The sequence below is a fragment of the Lepidochelys kempii genome, chromosome 16 (assembly GCF_965140265.1).
Source record: "Lepidochelys kempii isolate rLepKem1 chromosome 16, rLepKem1.hap2, whole genome shotgun sequence".
NCBI lineage: Eukaryota > Metazoa > Chordata > Testudines > Cheloniidae > Lepidochelys > Lepidochelys kempii.
The window spans coordinates 16926037-16948549 of record NC_133271.1 but is presented as its reverse complement, the minus strand read 5'-3'; the positions used below and the strand labels follow the sequence as shown (position 1 = coordinate 16948549).

The following is a 22513-nucleotide window of genomic DNA, read 5'->3' as shown; positions in this document are numbered from 1 at the left end:
CGTTACAGCAGTATAGCTATGGTGCCACAGCTATACTGCTGAAGCAGCCATAGTATAAAAGGCCAGAGAAAGCAGATGGCAGGAACTGTGCTGGAGAAGCATAGGGCTGTTTCCCCAACCACAGGCTTGATGGTGCTATCAAGTTGTAGGGTTTAATGCACTGTGTCACTGTAGACAAACACTGCCAGAGCCACAGAGTATGTTAATCATTAGAAAATAAAGTAAATGTCGTTTTTAAGGTGACTTTTCCACTTCTCTAGGATGACAGTCTCTCTGAAAGAGGTGAGGGATGTGTTAATTACCTTTGAAGCAATTTACATTTTTTGCCTCAGCTTTGGGAAATGACTCAACTGCCCCCCCCCCTTTTTTTTTTTAAGTGAGGGAGAAGAATGGTGGTACATTTTATTTATTTGGCTCTGCTTTTCAGTTGGTGGTTAGAAGAAAAAGAATCAATGAGTACTGCATTCTACTCTGGTGCTTAACTCATTACTACACTACCCTATTACCTAGCTAACTTAGCTACTCGCACTTCCTTTCCCCCCCCCCTCTCACCTACCCATGGCCTTTTTTAATGAAATAGTTATGGGCCTGAGCTAATGCCCATTAAAGTCACAGCCCATAGCTCAAAAAGAGAGAGAGATCAGCCCAGCCAAAGTGCTTTTATGAGGAATAAAAGTGCTATTTTATGTGCAAATGCACTAGAAATCTCAGTATGGAGAGTTCATATTAGATCACTCCAATGAGTGCTAAATTAGAGAAATTTATTGTAATAGACAAAAATTCCCCATATCCTTAGTTTAAAAAAAAAAAAATCTAAAGAACTGCTGCTACAGAGAAAGATATATTCAGTTTAGAACAAGTATGTTTTAAAAGGTTTTCATTCTTAATCACTACATTACAATAAAAGGCCTATCTCCTCCTGGGCCAAATTCTAGGATGAGGATAAAATAGATTCTATAGCACGCACACACACACACACGGATCATGGCAAGAGGAGCAGATGAAATCTTTAAAATGCTGTTTTTAAATTAAGGTGGCAGAAAAATACAGAGATGATCAGATATGAGCCAAAAATCACATCTTGCATCAGTACATACCAATGAGTTTTCTATGAAGCCTCAATAGCTTTTTAATGGAAGCTAGTAAAACATGCCGCAAGACAGAGATGGGCATGCATAGTCACCAACCCTCTGTACAGGTGACAATATCAGACAGATGCTAACATACTCCTCTTTTGACCCAGCTTGGTAGCTGTACTTGCCCTGGCCTTCCCCTGTTATGAAACTTCAAGGCAATTGTACCGTTAGTCTCTCCACCTTGTTGCTGAACTTCATTGTAATGTCTTGATTATAGGCTAAAAAGTGCAATAGAACAGTCTTTGCACAGCCATGAAGTACATTCAGGATGCACTGCTGACTCACTGTTAGTATAGTCTTCTCAAACCATTTACCAGCCTATTGCAGAGGATCTAAGTACTGGCAGAGTCGAAGAGGCTGTCAGATATCCTATCACAGGAGAATGGTACCCAAACATCTAGCAGCAGAACTTACTGTCCGGAGCTCCAGACTAAGGAAGTTCATCACTTGAAAAACAGTCAAAATGAAAAAGGAAGGAGAAATGAAAGTCCTTACAAAGTAAGGGCAAGATCCCTTACGAGTTATGCATTCTAGGTAGCTGGTGCAGACTTTTGCAATAGTCTTGACTACTGCAGAACCCAAAACAAATCAGCATGACCCATGGAAATGTTTGCCAGGGTTAAAACTTACTGCCTCATTTCAGCAGTAACCTGTGTTTGAATCTAACTGGACTCTCCAAAAGTAATTCATGCAGTGCTAAAGCCAGACATCAGCACTCACCAAATTTTTATTTTTATAAAAAGTTTACTGATGGCTGAAAAGCTCAATGGGAAGATTCATTATCAGAAAGAGGGTTTAGGGCAGAGACTGATCATACAAACTTTTAATACCAGTAAAAGCTTTTTTTAATGACTTTGGGGTAATCCTTAAAAGCATGGAGTTGTGCCTTAACTAGCAGTTATTTAAACTTAATCATGGTGTCCTTAATCAATAACAGAGTCTGGCTTAAGATCAGCAACAAAAACTGTAGAGGTCCCAGCAGCTCTAGGGTCATAAAAGTACAAAAGGAAGAGGGAGTGAAGGGATATTTAATGCGTATACCAAGTTATTGACACCTAAAAAGAAGAGGGCCTGGGTAAAACAACCTGGCTAATTACACAACAGGAGCAGCAGTGAAAAAAAAAAAAAATTAGTGTATTTTAGGTTTTCCTCGGTGTTTTAACCCCCACACCCCAGGTGGTATCCGTGCAGGCTTGCGCACAGGAATGTCACTAGTGTTTGAAAGCAAATCTTTAAGTAGCTTCTTTATATCCTTACAAAGTGCAGTGGGAATTTATTTCGATCTCCCAACTGTTGCAGAAAGGAAAGAAATACCTCTTCCTCTCTTGCTTAAGCCATCCTGCCTCCCCCCCCCCCCCCCCCGCAAATTAAAACCCCTGAATTAGGCAAGACCTAATTTTGGTTTTGTCTTCTTCCAAACACACAATCCATGCATCACCCACCCCAAAAATAATAGTTCAATTAAAAAAAATAAATAAGTGTGTATATTTCATGCTGCAAAAAAAGTCACAGAAATAGGATGTTTTTTTTGGTTCTCCCTCCCCCAAACAAGCCATCAAGTATTTTCTCCCCCCTCCCGCGACTCAGACACGATGGTACATTCCAACTGGCAATGTGCATTTGTGTGGTAAATGAGGTTCTGCTCCTGCATGGTCCCACATGCATCAGGGAGCATCCAGCTAGCTGCAAAAGCCAGAGCAAAGGCCTCCAGGCTTTGAGTATGGTCCCTGCCTGTTCCTTTGGTCCATCTGTGAAGACTCCTTGCTGCTCCCAGGTCTGTACTTTTGTCCTTCTCCATTAAGTCCTGCATTCTGTTCCCATGCCTTGAGTCACTGGAGCTTCGTACCTAGCTTGCGCTGTCTGTTTCTGCAATGAGAACGTAGAGGTGGCAGAGTGAGGTAGATCCCCATCACCAGACATAGCACATTCCTTGGCTAAAGAGGTGGGAGGAATAAAATGAGCTGGATAGACCAGACCACCACATCCGATGTCAAGAGTGCTCATTCCCCATTTTTACAGGCTCAGGTCTGCAATAACCAGAGGGTCTGTAGGTCACAACTGAAGTGCATTAGCAAGGTGTATGTGAGAGACTAGACGTAGTTACACAGTGGCTACCTTATTGTGATTCCCTTTTTATGGAATACCAAATTCACCTCACACAGCACAAAATGGAGACTTACCACTCCAGATGATTCTGCTCAAGTTATACACTTTACTGCATCCAGAGGGACCCTTTACAACACGGTTACAACATTTGGTTTCTCCCCTACTGCTGCAGTCCCCTATGTCTTTGTGTCTGGAATCATTTGTACTTGTTTATCATTTTTTCCCATTTCATACTGATTATATTTTAACGATACACTCTGTTAAAGTCAACCCACAATTTGGTCTCTTTTCACACTCTATATTATCCAGTCCATAAAAGCTATCCACATCAGCTACTTTAATTTTCATACATAAATAAAATAATCACAAGGTAAATCACAAGATACAGGTAAATAAACCATTACCCTATTAGTGCATGTAACAGCTTAGATACACCTCCCTGTGTGCAGAACCTCCTACCATCCTGCTTACCTTGCCTCTGCTCTGGTGACTGTGTATTCAAACCACAGGATGTTGGGAATGAGGCTGGTATCTCTGATTAAAAAGAACTCTGAAGCTGGCCTAAAATTAACAAGGTTTGGGGGAGAAAAAGAGGGGCAGAGAATTAAAACATTTTCTTTCCTAATTCTGATAAGCCATGGAGGAAATCGTGTGAAATTTAACACTGCTACCTGCAAGGCAAACCTGGACAGGTTTTGTGTATTTAGAAAACAGCAATATATAAGTTTACCAGGAAAAGTGCCATTTTCCCTCCCTTATTAGAAAGGTTTCTAGTCTAGTTAAATTTAAATTGCCATTTCACTTTATTTGCATTTTTTTGTTTGGTGTAGGTAAGAAGAGATCTGACCCATTGGAATCAGCCTTTCCATTACAGTGCGTTTGGAGAAATGGATGGGGAGGTCAGGAAGTAGCAGTTCCTGGAGGTACTATCTCATAACACTGGGCAATCCTCTAGCACCTTTCTTCCAAGGATCTCAAAGTACTTTATGAACAATTAAGCCTCACAATTCCTCCTCCCCAAAAAGGTAGGGAAGTATTATCCCCATTTTACAGATGGATAAAATGGTGGCACAAGTTAGTTAAATGATTTGCTCATGGTCACATAGGGAGTCAGTAAACAGAGCAAGAAACAGAATCTAGGAGTCCCTATTCCGAGTCCCCTGCTCTAACCTCTAGACCATTGGGAAACTGTGCAGTTTAAACCCCTTTACATGGGGATTGCATTCCTATAGAACATCATAACAATCATTTGGTTTTACGGACTGAAGTATCCCATGATTGGTTTTCTTACACCATATGGTATAAATTCTCTATCCCTGTACAGGTTGAATAGGACTTTACTCCCTTGCAAGGGTGTCATGCTGCTCCAGATACCAGTAGGTTAAGCACATTTCAAGAGGTAAACACTGTTGTGGCCCCTTTCGTGGCACACAGAGTAAACTTGAGGCATACAGTGCTGGACAAGTATCTGATTCTGCAGGAGGGTGAGGCCTTGGGGGATTAAAACAGACACAAAATAGCATAAAAGGTTTTTACCATGCAGCTATCTTTGGGAACAAAGGAGTTAAGATCTCCTGTGTGAATGCAAACCAGGCTATGGCCATGATGCTTCCTGCAACACCTCCATATAAGACCTGGCTCCAGGTGTGGTAGAGCAGATAGACCCTTCAGAGGAAACAAGAAAGGAAAATTACCGGAGACAGGATTTCAAACAAAATGAGGGCGTCACACAGCTGGATACAGCATTTTACAGGCCCCTATAAAGGCCAGAGCAAGGTTATCTTCCAGATGTGAAACAGCCAAGTGGCACCTATTTAAAAGATATTGAAATCATAAAAATGTAGGCCTGGAAGGGCCCTTGAGAGATCATGCATCCCATCCTCCCATGCTGAGGCAAACGAGTATACATCGACTATCCCTGCAAGGTGTTTATCTAAACTGTTCTAAGAAAACGCACAGGATGGGGATTCCACAATCTCCCTTGGTAACCTATTTCTTGCTTTAACTATCCCTATAGTTAGAAGGCTTTTCCTAATATCTAATCTAAATCTCCCCTGCTACGGATTAAGCTGATTACTTCTTGTCCGATCTTCAGCGAACAAGAAGAACTGATCACCGTCCCCTTTGTAATAGCTATTAACATATCTAAAGATCCCTGAACATATTGTCTGGTGCTCCCTCCTAGTCTTTTCTCAAGACTAAATATGCCTTTTTTAAACATTTCCTCATAGATCAGGTTTTCTAAACCTTCTATCATTTTTGTTACTCCCTTCTGGTCTCTTTCCAGTTTGTCCACATCTTTCTTAAAGTGCTGTGCCTAATAATGGATCCAGCACTCCAGCTGAGGCCTCACCAGTGCTGACTAAAGTAGAAAAACTACCTTCTAGGTCTTGCATACGTCACTCCTGTTAATATAATTTGGGGGTGTATTAGCCTTCTTCGCAACTGCACCACACTGTTAGCTCTTATTTAATTTGTGATCCACTATAACCCCTCAGATCCTTTTCTGCAGTAATACTGCCTAGACCAGGGGTGGGCAAACTTTTTGGCCCAAGAGCCACTTTGGGGTTGCGCAACTGTATGAGGGCCAGGTAGGGAAGGCTGTGCCTCCCTAAACAGCCTGGCCCACACCCCCTATCCATCCCCTCCCACTTCCCGCCCCTCTCAGAATCTCTGACCCATCCAACCACTCCTGCTCCTTGACCTCTGACTGCCCAGTCCCAGGACACCCCACCCCTAACCGCCCCCCGGGACCTCAATCCTTTTCCAACCCCTCCCTGCTCCCTGACTGCCATGACCCTTATCCACAACCCCGCCCCTAACCGCCCCCTGGGACTCCACCCCCTATCCGACACCCCCTGCTCTCCCCTTTCCCTAACTGTCCCCCCCCCCACCAAATCTCCATCCCATAAAACCACCCCCTCCTCCCGGTCTCCTGACTGCCCCTCAGGACCCCCTGCCCCTTATCCAACCCCCCCTCTTCCCTCCGCCTTACCATGCTGGAGCCAGCCAGCGTGACTGCGGGGGAGGGGCCGGGAGCTAGCCTCCCCCGCCGGGAGCTCAGAGACCGGGCAGGACAGTCCCACGGGCCGTAGTTTGCCCAACTCTGGCCTAGACAGTTAATTCCAATTTTGTAGTTGTGCACTGAATTTTTCCTTCCTAAGTGTATACTTTGCTCTTGTCTTTATTGAATTTCATTTTATTGAATTCAGACCAATTCTCCAATTTGTCAAGGTCATTTTTAGTTCTAATTCTGTCCTCCAAACTGCCTGCAGCCCCTTCCAACTTGGTGTCATCTGCAAATTTTATAAGCATACTCTCCGCTCATTATCCAAGTCACTAAAAATACTGAATAGCACCAAGACCCAGGACTGTACTCTGTGGGAGCCCATGAGATACGCCCTCTCAGTTTGACAGCAAGCCATTGATAACTATTCTGAGTATGGTTTTTCAACCAGTTGTGCACCACCTAATGGTTTCATCTAGACCGTATTTCCATAGTTTGCTTAGGAGAATGTCATGTGGGACTGTGTCAAAAGCCTTATTAAAAATTGAGATCTATTACATCTTTTGCTTCCCCCCATCCACTAATGGATAATCAGGAAACAACTTAGACCCTTCTGTGTACATAAATTTCTGTTTAGGAATACTCCTAAATCTGAGAAGCCCAATATCTAAGAAGGTGTCTACATGTTTCTCACAGTAGAAGTTCAGATTGGCTGGGGGCCTGTTGCTGTTGATCCCAGGAGAGAATTTTTCCAGAGCCAGCCACAGGTCAACTTGCTCCTTCAGTAACTCTCTGAAGCCTGGGTTTAAAGGCTTTCAGAATATATAGCATGATGGGAACTTGTTTTGTCATGGTTTTTGCTGACCTTAAATTTAGCAGAATGAAGGCTTCATTGCTGTAGACAGAGTACAGTTTTTTACTGGTAGTGGTCACAATAGTAATGATATATTAGATTATCCTGGCACATAGACACTACTCACACAGACTAAGTCTGTTCATACTACAAGATGACTGAAGCCAAACAATTGTGACTACATTTAGACTGACTCTACAAGAAGTCATTTCAGTCAATATTAAATACTTCACACGCTGCAAAAGGTACTGGCCCGTGACCTAGCTCAATGCTTTTATGGATTAGTGCAGAAAAGGGATGAGGTAGACAAAATGACTCTGTCCATATCCTGGACATGGAGGCCAGAGAGAATGGGGAGGGAACACTGGTCTTCAGTTTTGCAGATCCACGTGTGAAGACAGAGATTCAGGGCTCAATGCAAGTCCCTTCCCATCTATGGCGAACTCTCTTCACAATGATCCAGCCTCCACATAGCTGGGTTTGCAGCCATGGGGCCCCAGTGCAATCATATAAGCTTAAAACCACCCATTGGACTGCAATTTTTGAAGTGACTATTGAGGGACATAACTAGACCAGGAAAAAAAATCAAGAGAAAATGAAAGAGCTCCCATTCTGAAGAGTCCCTGGTAACATAGGACTCTCTTAGCCCTTGGTATTTCTGGCACAGTTATCAAGAACTGAACCACAAATGGAGGAGGATAAAGTGCTGCCAAAAACCCACAAGGCCAAGGATTAGTACAAAAGAGTAAGACAAACGGCTGTTCCATACCTACTATATGAGACTAGAAAGGCCACCGTGACAAGGCAGATGGACAGCACATGTCGCCACAGTAAATCCAGAAACCTGGCATTGTTTGTTTGGTGCATTCTGGAAAAAAAATGAGACGGGGAAAAAGCCATTAGTGCAGTGGAAAAGAGAGGGTGTTAGGGAGCGGAACAGTCCCTATATCCCACGCCTCCAAATTACAGTGACCTAAAGAAGACATAGCCTTCATTGATGTCATGGATAACCTGTTAACACCGCAGTGCTGATGTATCCAACTGCTGCCAAGAGGATGCAAGTGAGAAAGCCCGACCCCAGTGTCCAGGTGTTAATGGAGATCACTACAAAGGGAGCCAATGTGCCCATGGTACCATAGAGTGCATATGCAACCATCTTGCCTCAGATCTCCTTATAGCTGCCCACTTGTACAGGATAGGAGAGTTGTCTGGTCTCTCGTCTGCTCCTCCATATTATAGAGCTGCAGGAGGTAGCCACAGCTGAGCAAAGAGGACTTCAGAAGGGGAGCCCCACATCAGAGAATGCAAGCCTAGCACCAGGCAGCAGAGACAAACCATGAATGGGTCATGCGAGAGGGCAGCAAGAATCACTGGAGAGATTGCAAGGACAAACTCACTAATACAAGGGAGAAGAGCCCCATGAGAAGATAGCTCTTCTCTCTCTCTCTCGCCTCCTTCCTAGTTCCCCAATTGCATTTCAGCATGGATTTTGGCAGTCTTGCAATTTAGCATGATTCAAAAGAGATTGTGTCAGCAGTCATATTCCAATGGACTCATGCTATGGGAGCGATGGCATCAGGGGCCTCCTTCCCTTCACTCTTGCTTTCCCCTCCTTAATCAACATTCTCAGGCAGCAGCAGAGCCCATAGCCCTATATTCAATTTGGGATGAACTCACTCCAGAGGGAATCCCACCCACCACAGAACAGATTGCAAAGGTCCTGGAATTCAGCTCTACCTACAGGAATCAACTGAATAGAAGGAAAGGCATGCCACCAGCAGGTAGCCACCCATTCCAAATGCCCCAGAGGTCAAAGTGTAAAACAGCCAAAACCTAATGAAGAAGCTTCACCTTAAATAAAGAAACAGGAACGAGTAAACAGAGAAAAACCACATAAACTGAGAGTGACTGGATGGCATCCCGTATTTTGTAGTCACTGTTGAATGGGCTTCTGGGAAGAGAAGAAAAAACAGTATGCTCAATACACAGCAATTGCCCGAACACTTCAAAGATCCAGCCAGGTCAGTGTTTGGCTGAGTGTGTGAATTTACAATACATTTATCTGATCATCTGGACTGTAAGCCCCCCTTCCCAACCCCCAGGTGAATGTGCAAACACAACATACCAGACCTGAGACAAAACCACCTTCAACCCAATTATTGTCACCACAGTTCAAAGATAATTCATGTACCCGCTCTTTCCCCCAAGCCACCAGGCCATACTTACCTTCACAGGGCCGTGGCTCACGGATAATATTCTTTATTAGCCAGTTCACTCCTTCGTTGAATGCCAGCCCCCCTAAGAAAGATATCTGTGAAAGAGATAATTGTGTCAGCCTATGACCCTGCATCCATCCCTCAGCTTCCCACTGTGTCATCTCAAGTGTGATGCATCTCATCAAGCCTTTGCGACGAATTTTCCTTAAAGGGACATGGTCAACTTAAAACAAAACCACGCTTTCTCTGACTTTTTTTTTTTTTTAAACTACTACAGTTGTAAGTAACACTCAAGATTACTCTAACCAAAAGAGTATATATTCAGTTTCCCCTGTTTGTGGGAGTCTTTCACAGAGCAACAGAAGAGAAAAGAATAAAACAGAAAATATTGGCAGAGGGACTCCAAGAGTAGTGTCATAGCTGGAATTTTTTTTTTTATTTGCCTAGATTTTAAATTGACAATACATCTTCAACTGTTTGCTGCAGGCCAACAGTGGGAGCACATATGATGCCGTTGGTATGCTCTGCTTAAAAGGGCGGCTTATTTTATTTTTCCTCTTTAGTGAGCATCATAAAGAAAATAATCATCATCCTGAAGCTGTTCCCCACAAATTTCTAACATCTTTAAAGGCAAGGCATTCTCTGGGCCTGGCCAGATTATAAAAACATAGTATCAATTTCACTCTGTAGTCCAGAATACTTCTTCCCTCTCTTAGCCCTAGCATCCTGGCCAAATTCCAATCTGCGTAATCGTATTCTGCCTCCCTAAATTCCTCCTCTAGTTTCAAATAGTTATGGGATTTTTCACTTCCTGAGCTAAACTGTGGGTCAGTATACTGTGTGCTGCTGAAGAGCTGTCACATTCCAACCCAATGGTGGCTCCTTTCTATGGGTAGAATTAGTAATCAGCATTAACACTAACACTTGCTCACACTTTTATTACTAGCCAGTTTTCAGTTGCTTATAACTTTGTTGAACGCTGGCCATTCAGGCTTGTTCTCTGCTCAGGTTGCAGGTTTTGTTTTTAAATTTAAACAAACACAGATCAGCCATTTCAGAAAATGAGACTGGGGGAGAAAGGTAGGAAAAAAACATGTTAACTTTGGCTCAATTAACGGTTTCTCCAAAGAGCTCTAGCACTTCCACATTTGGAGCAGGAAGGCGAGATCTGCCAGGGAATGGTCCTGGACTCAGAGAGGTACCTTTTGCTTTCTCTATGAAAATCTACAGATACATGGACGAGTTATAAGCCTCCGGGCTTTGCCATTTGCACAAAATCAGTAGAGAGCGGTAGCGATTTGCTGCTACAATCTCGAACATCCCATCTGCACTGAGAATACGACAGCCCTACAGAGCTTTTTTAACATGGTATCTGAACTGAGCATGCTACCAGGCAGAGCTAGAGCTCTGGACAGAGGACAATGCGGCATCTGCCCACTGCCCCTCTGGACTGAGCGAGAGGAGGAGGTGTCTTCCCCAGTTTAGAGAAACAGCATTCCTTCACAGCACCCATTCCTCCTTGGCTGGTGCAGCAAGAGCTCCCCATTACAATTCAATTTAATTTTGCCATTGGAGGAAGGTGTTCTGGGCACCACCAGGACAGCATTAGTTTTAGTCTCAGATCTACTACCTGGTGTGCTTATAATTCTTTGCACTCCACATGCTGCAAAAAACAACATTAGGAAATGCCAAAATTAAGGTTGTTTATGCAACCTTAATTCAGCCTCCTCGTTCCTACCCTTCATGATACGGTCTTTAATTACGTCATCACATACTGTTTGTTTTAGAGGCTCCCTGCCTCATTCACTGCACAGGAGAGACAGCGGATGAGGCAGAGGGTTGCAAGAAGAGAAAGAGTATGTTATTTTGTGTTTCAGGCCTCCACTAGGCCCCAGTACAGCTTGGTCTATTCCTGACTTGGCTCTGGACTTCCTATCATAATAAATACAACCCCCTTGTGCATGCAAAGATTTCATGGAGAAATCTTATTTTTGAATGCTTTACCTTGCAACTGTAAAATATCTTAAAAGAATGTTAAACTGTAACATGTATGTACAGGTCAAGTGCAGTGGCAGTTTAATACCTGGTGCTTCATCTATCAAGGCACCATAACCTCTCCTAGCAAGGGGATGGATGCAACAAGCCTTTTCCATCTCTATGATCTTTACTGTATTATATAGACACTATATATATATATAAAATGTACACATTATACAATATATCCCACGCTACCTATATCTATATCTCTCCCAGAAGGTCCCAAAATACTTACCTTACAATCTCTCTCCATGTGGGGGGGGTGTGTTTTGGGATCTTCTGGGATGAAAGGCACCATATAAAGATCAGCCCTAAATTCACTTACGGAAGCTAGATTCACTGTCCTAAAACTGTCTTCTATTTACAGAGCAGATACAACACAGACAGTGGCAATGCAAGCTCCCCCCCACATGCATATCCCCTGCCAAAGTGCCCCAATCTTCAGCAGGTATCACCTCTAGAAATGAAAGACACTTTCAGTCTTTATGACCTATTCGATCTTCTGTATTTCTGCTGATTGCTAAAATGGGGAGGCCAATTTGTGCCTAATCTGATTTTTTTTTTTATGACAAAGAAAACTGCCCATTAGAAATTGGACTGGAATGATCAATTCAGGTCACAAAGGCTTCCAAGAAGCCTTTAGATTGTTATGACTTTCAGAAGCTACTTCCTTGGGCTGCAATCACACTAGTAACCTAGAGGTTTCATTACTAATCCCCTGAGCCATTCAGTTCCCATGACAGTGTTGCTTTATATAAACACAGCAATATCAGAAACCTGATGTCATAATCCTATTACTAACTCCATTTCACCTGTCTGTTTACAAAAGGCAAATATTATGAATGGCTTGTAATCCCTTGTATGGAATGTACTCAGCCATCCCATCCTAGCTACTTGTCAGGACAAACAGCAGAGACCTTGTGGCATGCTGTGTCGTGAAAAGACTAGCTTCTGGTCAGGACAGAAGTAGGAGTCACACACACACAGATGAAATGGGCCTTGCAGGCATACTGCTTCCCCTGGGAAATTGTGGGGAAGCGCTCTTTCACTCAGCCTGATTTCCAGAGGTCATAGAATCATAGAATATCAGGGTTGGAAGGGACCTCAGGAGGTCATCTAGTCCAACCCCTGCTCAAAAGCAGGACCCATCCCCAATTAAATCATCCCAGCCAGGGCTTTGTCAAGCCTGACCTTACAAACTTCTAAGGAAGGAGATTCCACCACCTCCCTAGGCAAAGCATTCCAGTGTTTCACCACCCTCCTAGTGAAAAATTTTTTCCTAATATCCAACCTAAACCTCCCCCACTGCAACTTGAGACCATTACTCCTTGTCTTGTCCTCTTCCACCACTGAGGATAGTCTAGAACCATGCTCTCTGGAACCACCTCTCAGGTAGTTGAAAGCAGCTATCAAATCCCCCCTCATTCTTCTCTTCCGCAGACTAAACAATCCCGGTTCCCTCAGCCTCTCCTCATAAGTCACGTGTTCCAGACCCCTAATCATTTTTGTTGCCCTTCGCTGGACTCTTTCCAATTTATCCACATCCTTCTTGTCGTGTGGGGCCCAAAACTGGACACAGTACTCCAGATGAGGCCTCACCAATGTCGAATAGAGGGGGACGATCACATCCCTCGATCTGCTCGCTATGCCCCTACTTATACATCCCAAAATGCTATTGGCCTTCTTGGCAACAAGGGCACACTGCTGACTCATATCCAGCTTCTCGTCCGCTGTCACCCCTAGGTCCTTTTCCGCAGAACTGCTGCCTAGCCATTCGGTCCCTAGTCTGTAGCTGTGCATTGGGTTCTTCCGTCCTAAGTGCAGAACCCTGCACTTATCCTTATTGAACCTCATCAGATTTCTTTTGGCCCAATCCTCCAATTTGTCTAGGTCCCTCTGTATCCTATCCCTGCCCTCCAGCGTATCTACCACTCCTCCCAGTTTAGTATCATCCGCAAATTTGCTGAGAGTGCAATCCACACCATCCTCCAGATCATTTATGAAGATATTGAACAAAACCGGCCCCAGGACCGACCCCTAGGGCACTCCACTTGACACTGGCTGCCAACTAGACATGGAGGTCCTGAATACTCACAACACCAGATGGACTTGTGAGCGCTCACACTCCCAAAAATCTGACCCTTAACGACTAAGATGACAGCCAAGGCTGCCACTTATTGAAACTGGCATCAGAGTCAGTGCTCTTCATAGATTAATGCAAACATACAGCACCAAGACAATGACATGGGGAAACCCATTTAGAAAAGAATCTGAAAAATAAAATCACTTAAACATTGGGTAATAAAGCTTCACAACCTCTCCAGGAGAAAAATAAGAGATACAAGAATCACTTCATCCTCCATCAAAATGCAGCCAATCTTAGACAGACGTCTAACAGAACAAGGGAACATGACAAACAGCTGAGAAAAAGTGAAGAATATTGTATCCAGCTGACACCACAGGGACAATTTAGAGAGGCCAAACATAATTATCCAGACTGAAGTTCAGCCAGTGTACTACTGTTGACACCTCCTCATTTTACAAAAAGTATCAATGACCACAAGTGATCAGGACCCATGTTTACATCTCATCCAAGAGACAGCACCTCCATCAGCACAACCCTTCCCAAAGTCATGCTAAAGGCACTTGTTCACTACTGTCACAGAGGGGAAAGTGCATCCCACAGAATTACAAATACCATCTCCTGCAGCACATGGGGTATTCTTCCTATTCTTGTATCTCCTGTTCATCCTGCATGACCCAAGAGCTCATGGGATCACAGCAATAATAATGATATTAAAGACCCACTTCAGTTTCTCATAAAGACAGGCAGAAAATTTGCAACAGTCACTGAAATGTATGGCATGTCCTGGTCCAGGAATTCAGGGAAGGGACACTATAGGGCAAGACAGGGCAGTGAACTAAGGCTTGACAGTAATTCAAAAGTATCACAATTAATTGTGCTTTCCTCTCGGCAAAGAGGTCACATTTGTTATGCTAGCTCTGCAATGGCAAATCTCTCCTGCCCTCACCTCCCTTCTCGTGTCTCCTGCCATGTGAAGTACCTGGGGTGGAAGAGGAAGACTCACCGTATGAAGCTCTCTCTTGAATATGATGAGTGTAACAAAGCCGACTATGATGAAAATTGGACAGAGACTCAAGTAGGCTAAGAGCTGACCAGAGAAATCACCTGAGGAAGCAAATGAGAGAAACAAATCAGCCTGCATTTTGTGTGTGCTTGCTTGCCATAGAGACTGCCGTTTGCTAGCACTTCAGAGCTCACTGACAGCAAAGGTGTGAGTTCACTAGATCAATGGCCTAGCATTATATGGCAGACCCAGGCTCCATTCCTTGGACTCAGCATTTCATCCCAAGTGCTCACAGGGACTGAAGGTGCTGAAGAGCAAGAATGGCAGTTATTAGCTTCAGGATTGGGACCAAAGGGAAATGAAATGAGCCTAGCATAATTCAACTGCAATTTCTGTCTGCCAGTTTACAACAGATATTGAGAGTCTGAGTAGTTTCCCACCTAGACAGCCTCCAATAGCTAGAGTTGGGAAGCTGCATTACAGAATCTCACAGAGGAAAATAAAGTGTCTCAAGAGCCATCTGGGATGGCTTTGGATAGAATAGATCGGGGTAGACAGATGTCAGAGGTGAAGAATGGCAATACATGGTACACACTATATGACTCAGCCCAAATCACCCTTGCCTACTGGCCAAAGCACCATATCTATTTGTTTACTTAAAAGAACATGTGTTCCACATGAACTCTTTTGGAAAAGGTAAGCATAGGCTCAAAGCAAACAGGAAATCACAAAGCTATTTTGCTCCAAGATCAGCTTCTCACCAGAAGAGTTTTTCAATTTTATTTTTAATAGAAGATATTGTAAAAGATACATAAACCAGCAGCATCATTTGAAAATGCCAATCATCATTGCAGAGAGTCAATATGAAACTCACAGGGGAAAAGACGTGCCAAAAGGCTTTGCTACAGTGGAGATATTTTTGAAGGAGGACACTAAAAACGCTACCCTGGTATCAACTGAATCAAGAGAAGGTCACAGCTAGTCTCCAAAAGACAGCAAAATCCTTCCTGTCTCACCACATGGCCACAGAAGGATCAATCCCCATCACTAAGCACCTGATCCCTCCTGCCTACCAGCTAAGAAAAGAGGATATTTCTGTATGACTAAATACCTGATTCCTTCCTAAATCAATTCCACTTCCTTCCACTGTATAATACAGAACTTCTTCCCCAACACACACTAGTTGCCTCATTTTGAGCTGAGCAGCATTTGACGTGATGAACTTTAACTTCAATGCCTGAACAAAAGTATTCTCACTGTTACAAAAGTTCACATTGCTGGGTGTATTGCCAGATGGTTGTACACACGGTGCATACTCGCTTCCCATGGCAGGTTCTGTGTCACTTACAACTAGGAAGCACCAAGAGCATCAACACCAAGAGAATGGGCTGAAGAGTTTCATTCTGCAAAACCAATGGGAATTTGGAATTATTTGCAGAAGAGCCCTAAAAAATTCTTTTGTTTTGAATTTAACCTGGGGTCCCTTAATAGATCTTTGGCTCAATGACCTTGTGCAGTCATTAACACCAATGCAAAGTGGGTTTCAAATGCTATCAGATCAGAATGGTAATGTTTTATGCCGACTTTGCACTGGTGTAAGGGACAGCACAAGGTGCCAGAAAACAGAGAATCAGGCTCCTTATGTCTAAACACTGATCAAGAACTACATAAATGCAAGAGGAAATCCACCTTAAGTGACTGTTAACGTCAGATGCCCTGAGAATTTTAGACTACTGGACAATCAAAATTGCACTGAAGTCTTGGGTAAGCTTTCAAGTAGTCTCGATTCAAGGATTATATATTAGAGATGGTCTCTAGTTCAGGGATCATTGTTTATCGCAGCATTTACTTTCCTAATCTGTAGTACATGCAAATTTTAAAATTTGATTAGACTAAAATACTGTAAAATTAATTTAAAAAAATAAAGAAATTGCAGACAATTTTTACTTTGTTTTCTCAGGAGGGACTATATTTCTCCCACAGATGGTGTAAGAATATCTCTACAGGCAGTTGGTCTTAGATAAAGTCACAGTGGACACAAAGTAGAACTACAGAGAGCATAACAAAAGATTCTACCAATATCACATAGTAGAACCAATACAAGTCAACTAGTCAGTAATGGCTGGTGACCTGCAGAAGAACCTGAGGCCAAAATCCATGAACCAGAACCTCAGACACAGAATGCTGTAGAGAAGTATAACAGGAATCATCTACTCAGGTAATCTGAATCCTGTTTGAAAAATCTGTTCAGCACTTGGAACTAGAGCTGTCAAGCAATTAAAAAAATTAATTGTGCTTAATCTTGCTATTAAACAACAATAGAATACCATTTATTTAAATATTTTTGGATGTTTTCTACATTTTCAAATATATTGATTTCAATTACAACACAGAATACAAAGTGTATAGTGCTCGCTTTATATTTATTTTTGATTACAGATAGTTGCACTGTAAAAAAAACAAATAGTATTTTTCAATTCACCTAATACAAATACTGTAGTGCAATCTCTTTATCATGAAAGTTGAACTTACAAATGTAGAATTATGTACAAAAAAACCTGCATTCAAAAATAAAACAATGTAAAACTTTATAGAGCCTACAAGTCCACTCAGTCCTACTTCTTGTTCAGCCAGTCACTCAGACAATTTTTTTTTTTATATTTGCAGGAGATAATACTGCCCACTTCTTGTTTATAATGTCACCTAAAAGTGAGAACAGGCATTTGCATGGCATTGTTGTAGCCAGCGTTGCAAGATATTTACGTGCCAGATGCGCTAAAGATTCATATGTCCCTTCATGCTTCAACCACCATTCCAGAGGACCTGCGTCCATGCTGTTGACGGAGTCTGCTCGATAACAATCCAAAGCAGTGTGGACAGATGCATGTTCATTTTCATTATCTGAGTGAGATGCCACCAGCAGAAGGCTGATTTTCTTTTTTGGTGGTTCAGGTTCTTGTAGTTTCTGCAACGGAGTGTTGCTCTTTTAAGACTTCTGAAAGCATGCTCCACACCTCATCCCTCTCAGATTTTGGAAGGCACTTCTCTTAAACCTTGGATCCAGTGCTGTAGCTATCTTTAGAAATCTGATATTGGAACATTCTTTGTGTTTTGTCAAATTTGCAGTGAAAATGTTCTTAAATCAAACAACATATGCTGGGTCATCATCCGAGACTACCATAACACAAAATATATGGCAGAATGCAGGTAAAACCATGGATCAAGAGACATACAATTCTCCTCCACGGAGTTCAGTCACAAATTTAATGAACACATTTTTTTTTTTAATAAGCATCATCAGCATGGAAGCATTTCCTCTGAAATGGTGGTCAAAGCATGAAGGGGCATATAAATGTTTAGCATATCTGGCACATAAATACCTTGCAGTGCTGGCTACAAAAGTGCCATGTGAACACTTCTTCTCACTTTCAGGTGACATTGTAAATAAGAAGCAGGCACCAGTATCTCCCGCAAATGTAAACAAACTTGTTTCTTTTAGCGATTGGCTGAACAAGAAATAGGACTGAGTGGACTTGTAGGCTCTAAAAAGTTTTACATTGTTTTGTTATGGAGTGCAGTTACGTAACCAAAAATCAATCAATCAATCTACATTTGTAAGTTGCACTTTCACGATAAAGAGATTGCACTACAGTACTAGTATGAGGTGAATTGAAAAATACTATTTCTTTTGTCATTTTTATAGTGCAAATATTTATAATCAAAAGTAATATAAAGTGAGCATTGTATACTTTGCATTGTGTTGTAATTGAAATCAATATATTTGAAAATGTAGAAAAACATCCAAAAATATTTAATAAATTTCAATTGGTATTCTATTGTTTATCAGTGCAATTAAAACTGTGATTAATCATGATTAAATTTTTTGATCACGATTAATTGTTTTGAATTAATCGCGTGAGTTAACTGTGATTACTCGACAGCCCTACTTGGAACAGAGCAGTGCTATCATATATTAAACACTATTAATACCAGCAGGGTTCTAGCACAGCCATATTCTAAAGCCATACTACAGAGTAGACTATGTAGGTGGATAGATACTTAAGTAGTGATGTGTTGACTGTGAGTGATTGTTTCTGGCCTTGCTCTCAGGAAAGAGAGACCCTGCCTGTCCACACTGGTCAAGTAAACCATGCTAGAAACCTGCTACACCAATAATGTACTCACTAGTTTAGTAGATGGTTGTAGCTAGTGCAGTTCTGATCCAACGGAGGAAAGGGCTTTAAATCTTCGATGGATAATGCATTGGGGGCAGAAGGGGAATCTGAGAAAACAAGGCCAGCTATGTTTATATCATAATGTTTTCAAGTTTTAGAAGTGGCACAAGTAGATAATATATTATCTAGTCTTACAGAAGTTTATTCCAAGGAAAAAATTAATAAGCGGCTAAAAAAATGAAGTGCTTCCATGGACCTGGTTTAAAAACAAGACTATGCACCTATTTTTGACTTTTCCCACTCCCCAAACCTCTAATAGCTTAAAGGGGATGGAATAGGGTTGATAAGAAGAATGAATCCATGAAAAATAAAAAACAAGAACTCAATGTTGAGTTTTATTTTAACTCAAACATTCCTGAGAGCATTTTGGGCTCAAGAACCAAAAGATTAAACTGATTACTTTATTTTAAGTTATCCAGAATGCAAATGGATGAAGCAGCAGTTATGGTGAAAAACACATTCGATTTTCTACATTAGCCTCTGGCCACATTTATATATTTATTTTAAAGTATGATTTTTACCCAGCATCCTTTTGGCACTGACTGGAAAGATCTGAGGTTTACCACGTTAGCATAACCTGAATGCAACGTGAAAATATGAATTAATGGCACTGTTACCACATCCTATCAGAGTCTTGTTTTACCGCCGCCACCACTGTTTCCTATAGAAATGTCTATTTGTGGCAGCGCTGTTTATCACACAAACTTGCGGAAAAAGAAGCCACCCACAGACATGTCGGTTACATGATATGAATACTTTCCACTCCATCAATACTTTCTACACTGATGAAAAATGCATGAAGTGTTGTCCCTTGTCTTATTTTTCATGGGACTGTCCATATCCTGCCAGTACAACTTGCAGGACATTAAGAAAAGTCTCAAGCTCTCTTTGAGGATGATGTGATGCTGTGGCATGACAAGGTTCACATCACAACGTGACACGTTTCTGCTGGAAGACCAAGCTTAAAGCACTAAGATATGAAAGAAGCATTGGCTCTGAAGAGCTACCGTCCCAGCAGAAGTCACAATAAAGAAAGTGGAAGAATAAAAATTCTTATAGAACATACAGTCAGTTAGTTAAGTAGCAACAACTAAGTGCTAAACAAATATTTTTAAAATGTGTGTGCACAACCTTTTGCTTATATGCCTTATTTAATTATACATACTAATTTTGCTAGTGCCCAGCATCACCTAAACATGTTTAGCTTCTCAAAGACTGAATTTTTAAAAGGGTGCTTTACGCAAAGAAACTAGAAAATTCTCCATATGTCATAGGTACAGGAGTTGCTATGCCACATCTTTCTACACCAAGGACAATTTCTCAAAACAGAGCCTCTTACAGACACCTCCCTTCATTTTTCTTGAAGAAACGAGAAGTCACAGATCCTTAAAAATCCCAGTTGTCCTGAAGAAAAACGTGCACACATGCTTATTTAACACCAACAGACCCTGGTCGTCAGCAGGCAGGATAGAACCTAGGACCTCTGGAGCTTAGTGCATGAGCCTCTGCTGCATAAGTTAAAAGCCAACTGGCTGTTAGCTAAGGCTGTAGAGCAGGCAGACACACACACTCACACACACTCTCACACTCTCTCTCTCGTGTTCTCAGTGCCACTAGATGGGACAGAACACCAGACCCAGAAGGTGTGTGGGTTACACTTACATGCACACATACCAGGAACTGAATGTTTCTCTAATGGAATTCACCCTGCAGACAGGAAATCCCTTAACAGGACAGACAGAATTTTAAGGTTCCAGGACTATACATGAAAGTGATATTGGGACAGCATTAAGACAAGCTGAAAAAAAAAAGATCTGCTTTAATACAATGGGAATAGCTGCTGAGTTATGTCTCACCATTATGTTTCTGTGCTGTTTATTTCTCCTTCCGGCATGCAGGATTTTACATTTATTAGTAAAAACTCTTTGACTGGTGCTTGCAGCCACCACTGCTCCTATCTCTCCAGGCCTCTTTGCAGTTTTCTTCTGTCACAGTGTGTTTGCTACTTCTCCAAATTAGATGCAATGTGGTAAATGATCACTCTTGAATTACACCAGAGGAACACTCAACAAAGACATGGAGCAGCTACACCAGGGGTAGAGAAAAGCTGTTTGGTCAAAAAGTTCCCTCTGGAAACTCTGGACTAGAATATAAAACCAGGGAGCATCATTTTTTGGCAACTGAAAGACAGGATGGCAGCAGGTCTCCAGCCACATTAAAGCTCTCCTGAGACGAGAGATTTTAAAGGACCATTGCCACAGTGCATCAGACTACTGCGTCTTCAGGAAGAATTTTAGGAGAGCATATAATTACTAAATTGGAATTTCACCAGGTCATGCAAGCTAACACTCTGTCACCAAAAATAAACAAAACAAATAAATAATTAAAAAAAAAACCACCACCACCAGAGGTGCTGTTTAGAGAAATTCAAAGTACCGACCCAACCTGCCCTTGCAAGCTGCAGAGAACTATTATCATCATAACACAAAATAGGCTGGACTGCGAGCATGCAATGTCAAAAGACAATATGGGATCTCACTGAATGACAATGATGCAACAGCTGGGAAAGGATCTGTCCTGGGAGGTTAACAGCTGTTGAAGGGACTTTGACAGCTGCCCTTCTAAGTACTACTCAAGTCCCCAAATCAAGCCCTGTAAAAGTTTCCAAGCAGGGAGCCCAGAGGCTGTAATCTGCACATCTCCCACCAGGGAATGCATGCTATCATGAAAAGAAAAGGAGTACTTGTGGCATCCTTAGAGACTAACCAATTTATCTGAGCATAAGCTTTCGTGAGCTACAGCTCACTTCATCGGAGCTTATGCTCAAATAAATTGGTTAGTCTCTAAGGTGCCACAAGTATTCCTTTTCTTTTTGCGAATACAGACTAACACGGCTGCTACTCTGAAACATGCTATCATGATCTGACAAAGTTCAACACCTCCAAAAATACTGTCTACTTACACAGTCCTGCCTACCCAGAACACACTAAAAATAATCCTGAAAACTATTTCAGGACCAGGATAACATCACTGCAGCACCACAAAACAATACTTCTCTCAGTCATGACAGCATCATAATATGGGGTCATTGCATCCCAGCTTCTCTGTGCCACTAAGGCAACTCTACACCAGGGCAACTCAGAACACAACAAGGGAGAAGGGTGACACAGTGATGTCCAGACACAGCAACACCATGACACAGGAGTACTGTGAAGTGATGCTGCAACCTCCTGTTGTAAGAGGAGAGGTGCACCCTTGGTGTTAGCACATGGCAGTGACATCATAACAAGGAATAACGAGAACACACTGTAACGAGAGATGGCAAGACAAGGCAGCAATGTGGAGGGGTGACATGGCGACACACCTCAAGGCATTGACACGCCATGATCCCCAGGAGCCTGCTGCAGGGGGGCTGAAGCAGGTCCCCTGGGACCCCGTCACCTCCATGCACTCAGCAACCCCTGCCCTGAGGCTAGAAGTCCAGAGCCTGGGGTATGCACATGCGCAATATGGAGCACACAGGGCTCACTATCTGGTAGTAAATCCCGCAGCACCAGTGCGCATGCGCGACCCTCCGGCCCTGAGCTGTTGTTCAATGGCTCACTATTTGGCAACTGCCACCGGGCGCTGGGACCCCATTCACCCTGAGCTGAGAACTGCCCACTCGCGCGGAACCGGCACCACGGAGGCTGTAAAGGTATTCAAGCGAGCTTTACCTGCAAGATACTCGACATGGGTGAGGGAGACCGGGCGCCAGGGAGCGGGAAGCGAGCACTCTCCGACTGCGGCCATTTTACCCGGATACCGGGCCGGGCCGCCACAGCCAATCGGAAC

At 42.6% G+C, this 22513-nt stretch overlaps 1 protein-coding gene across 1 annotated transcript; it reads right to left on the bottom strand.

Annotated features, from left to right (window-relative positions):
- Positions 1 to 391: 391 nt before the first annotated feature.
- DOLPP1 (dolichyldiphosphatase 1) lies at positions 392 to 22513 on the bottom strand. Its single transcript, XM_073314754.1, has 8 exons — positions 22396 to 22513; positions 14445 to 14545; positions 9329 to 9413; positions 8954 to 9053; positions 7872 to 7970; positions 4779 to 4907; positions 3714 to 3803; positions 392 to 3002 (listed from the first exon to the last, which is right to left on the bottom strand). The coding sequence occupies exons 1-8, from the start codon at positions 22469 to 22471 to the stop codon at positions 2966 to 2968; spliced, it is 717 nt and encodes a 238-aa protein (XP_073170855.1). The 5' UTR covers positions 22472 to 22513; the 3' UTR covers positions 392 to 2965.

What these genes read in the sequence shown, in the direction of transcription:
- DOLPP1 (XM_073314754.1), bottom strand. Translation starts at nt 22,471, where the DNA reads ATGGCCGCAGTCGGAGAGTGCTCGCTTCCCGCTCCCTGGCGCCCGGTC. An exon ending in TGAGCCACGGCCCTGTGAAG is followed by an intron (nt 9,054 to 9,328) that starts GTAAGTATGGCC and finishes TTCTCTTCCCAG; the next exon opens with AAGCCCATTCAACAGTGACT. An exon ending in TTTCTAGTCTCATATAGTAG is followed by an intron (nt 4,908 to 7,871) that starts GTATGGAACAGC and finishes TTTCCTCTGAAG; the next exon opens with GGTCTATCTGCTCTACCACA.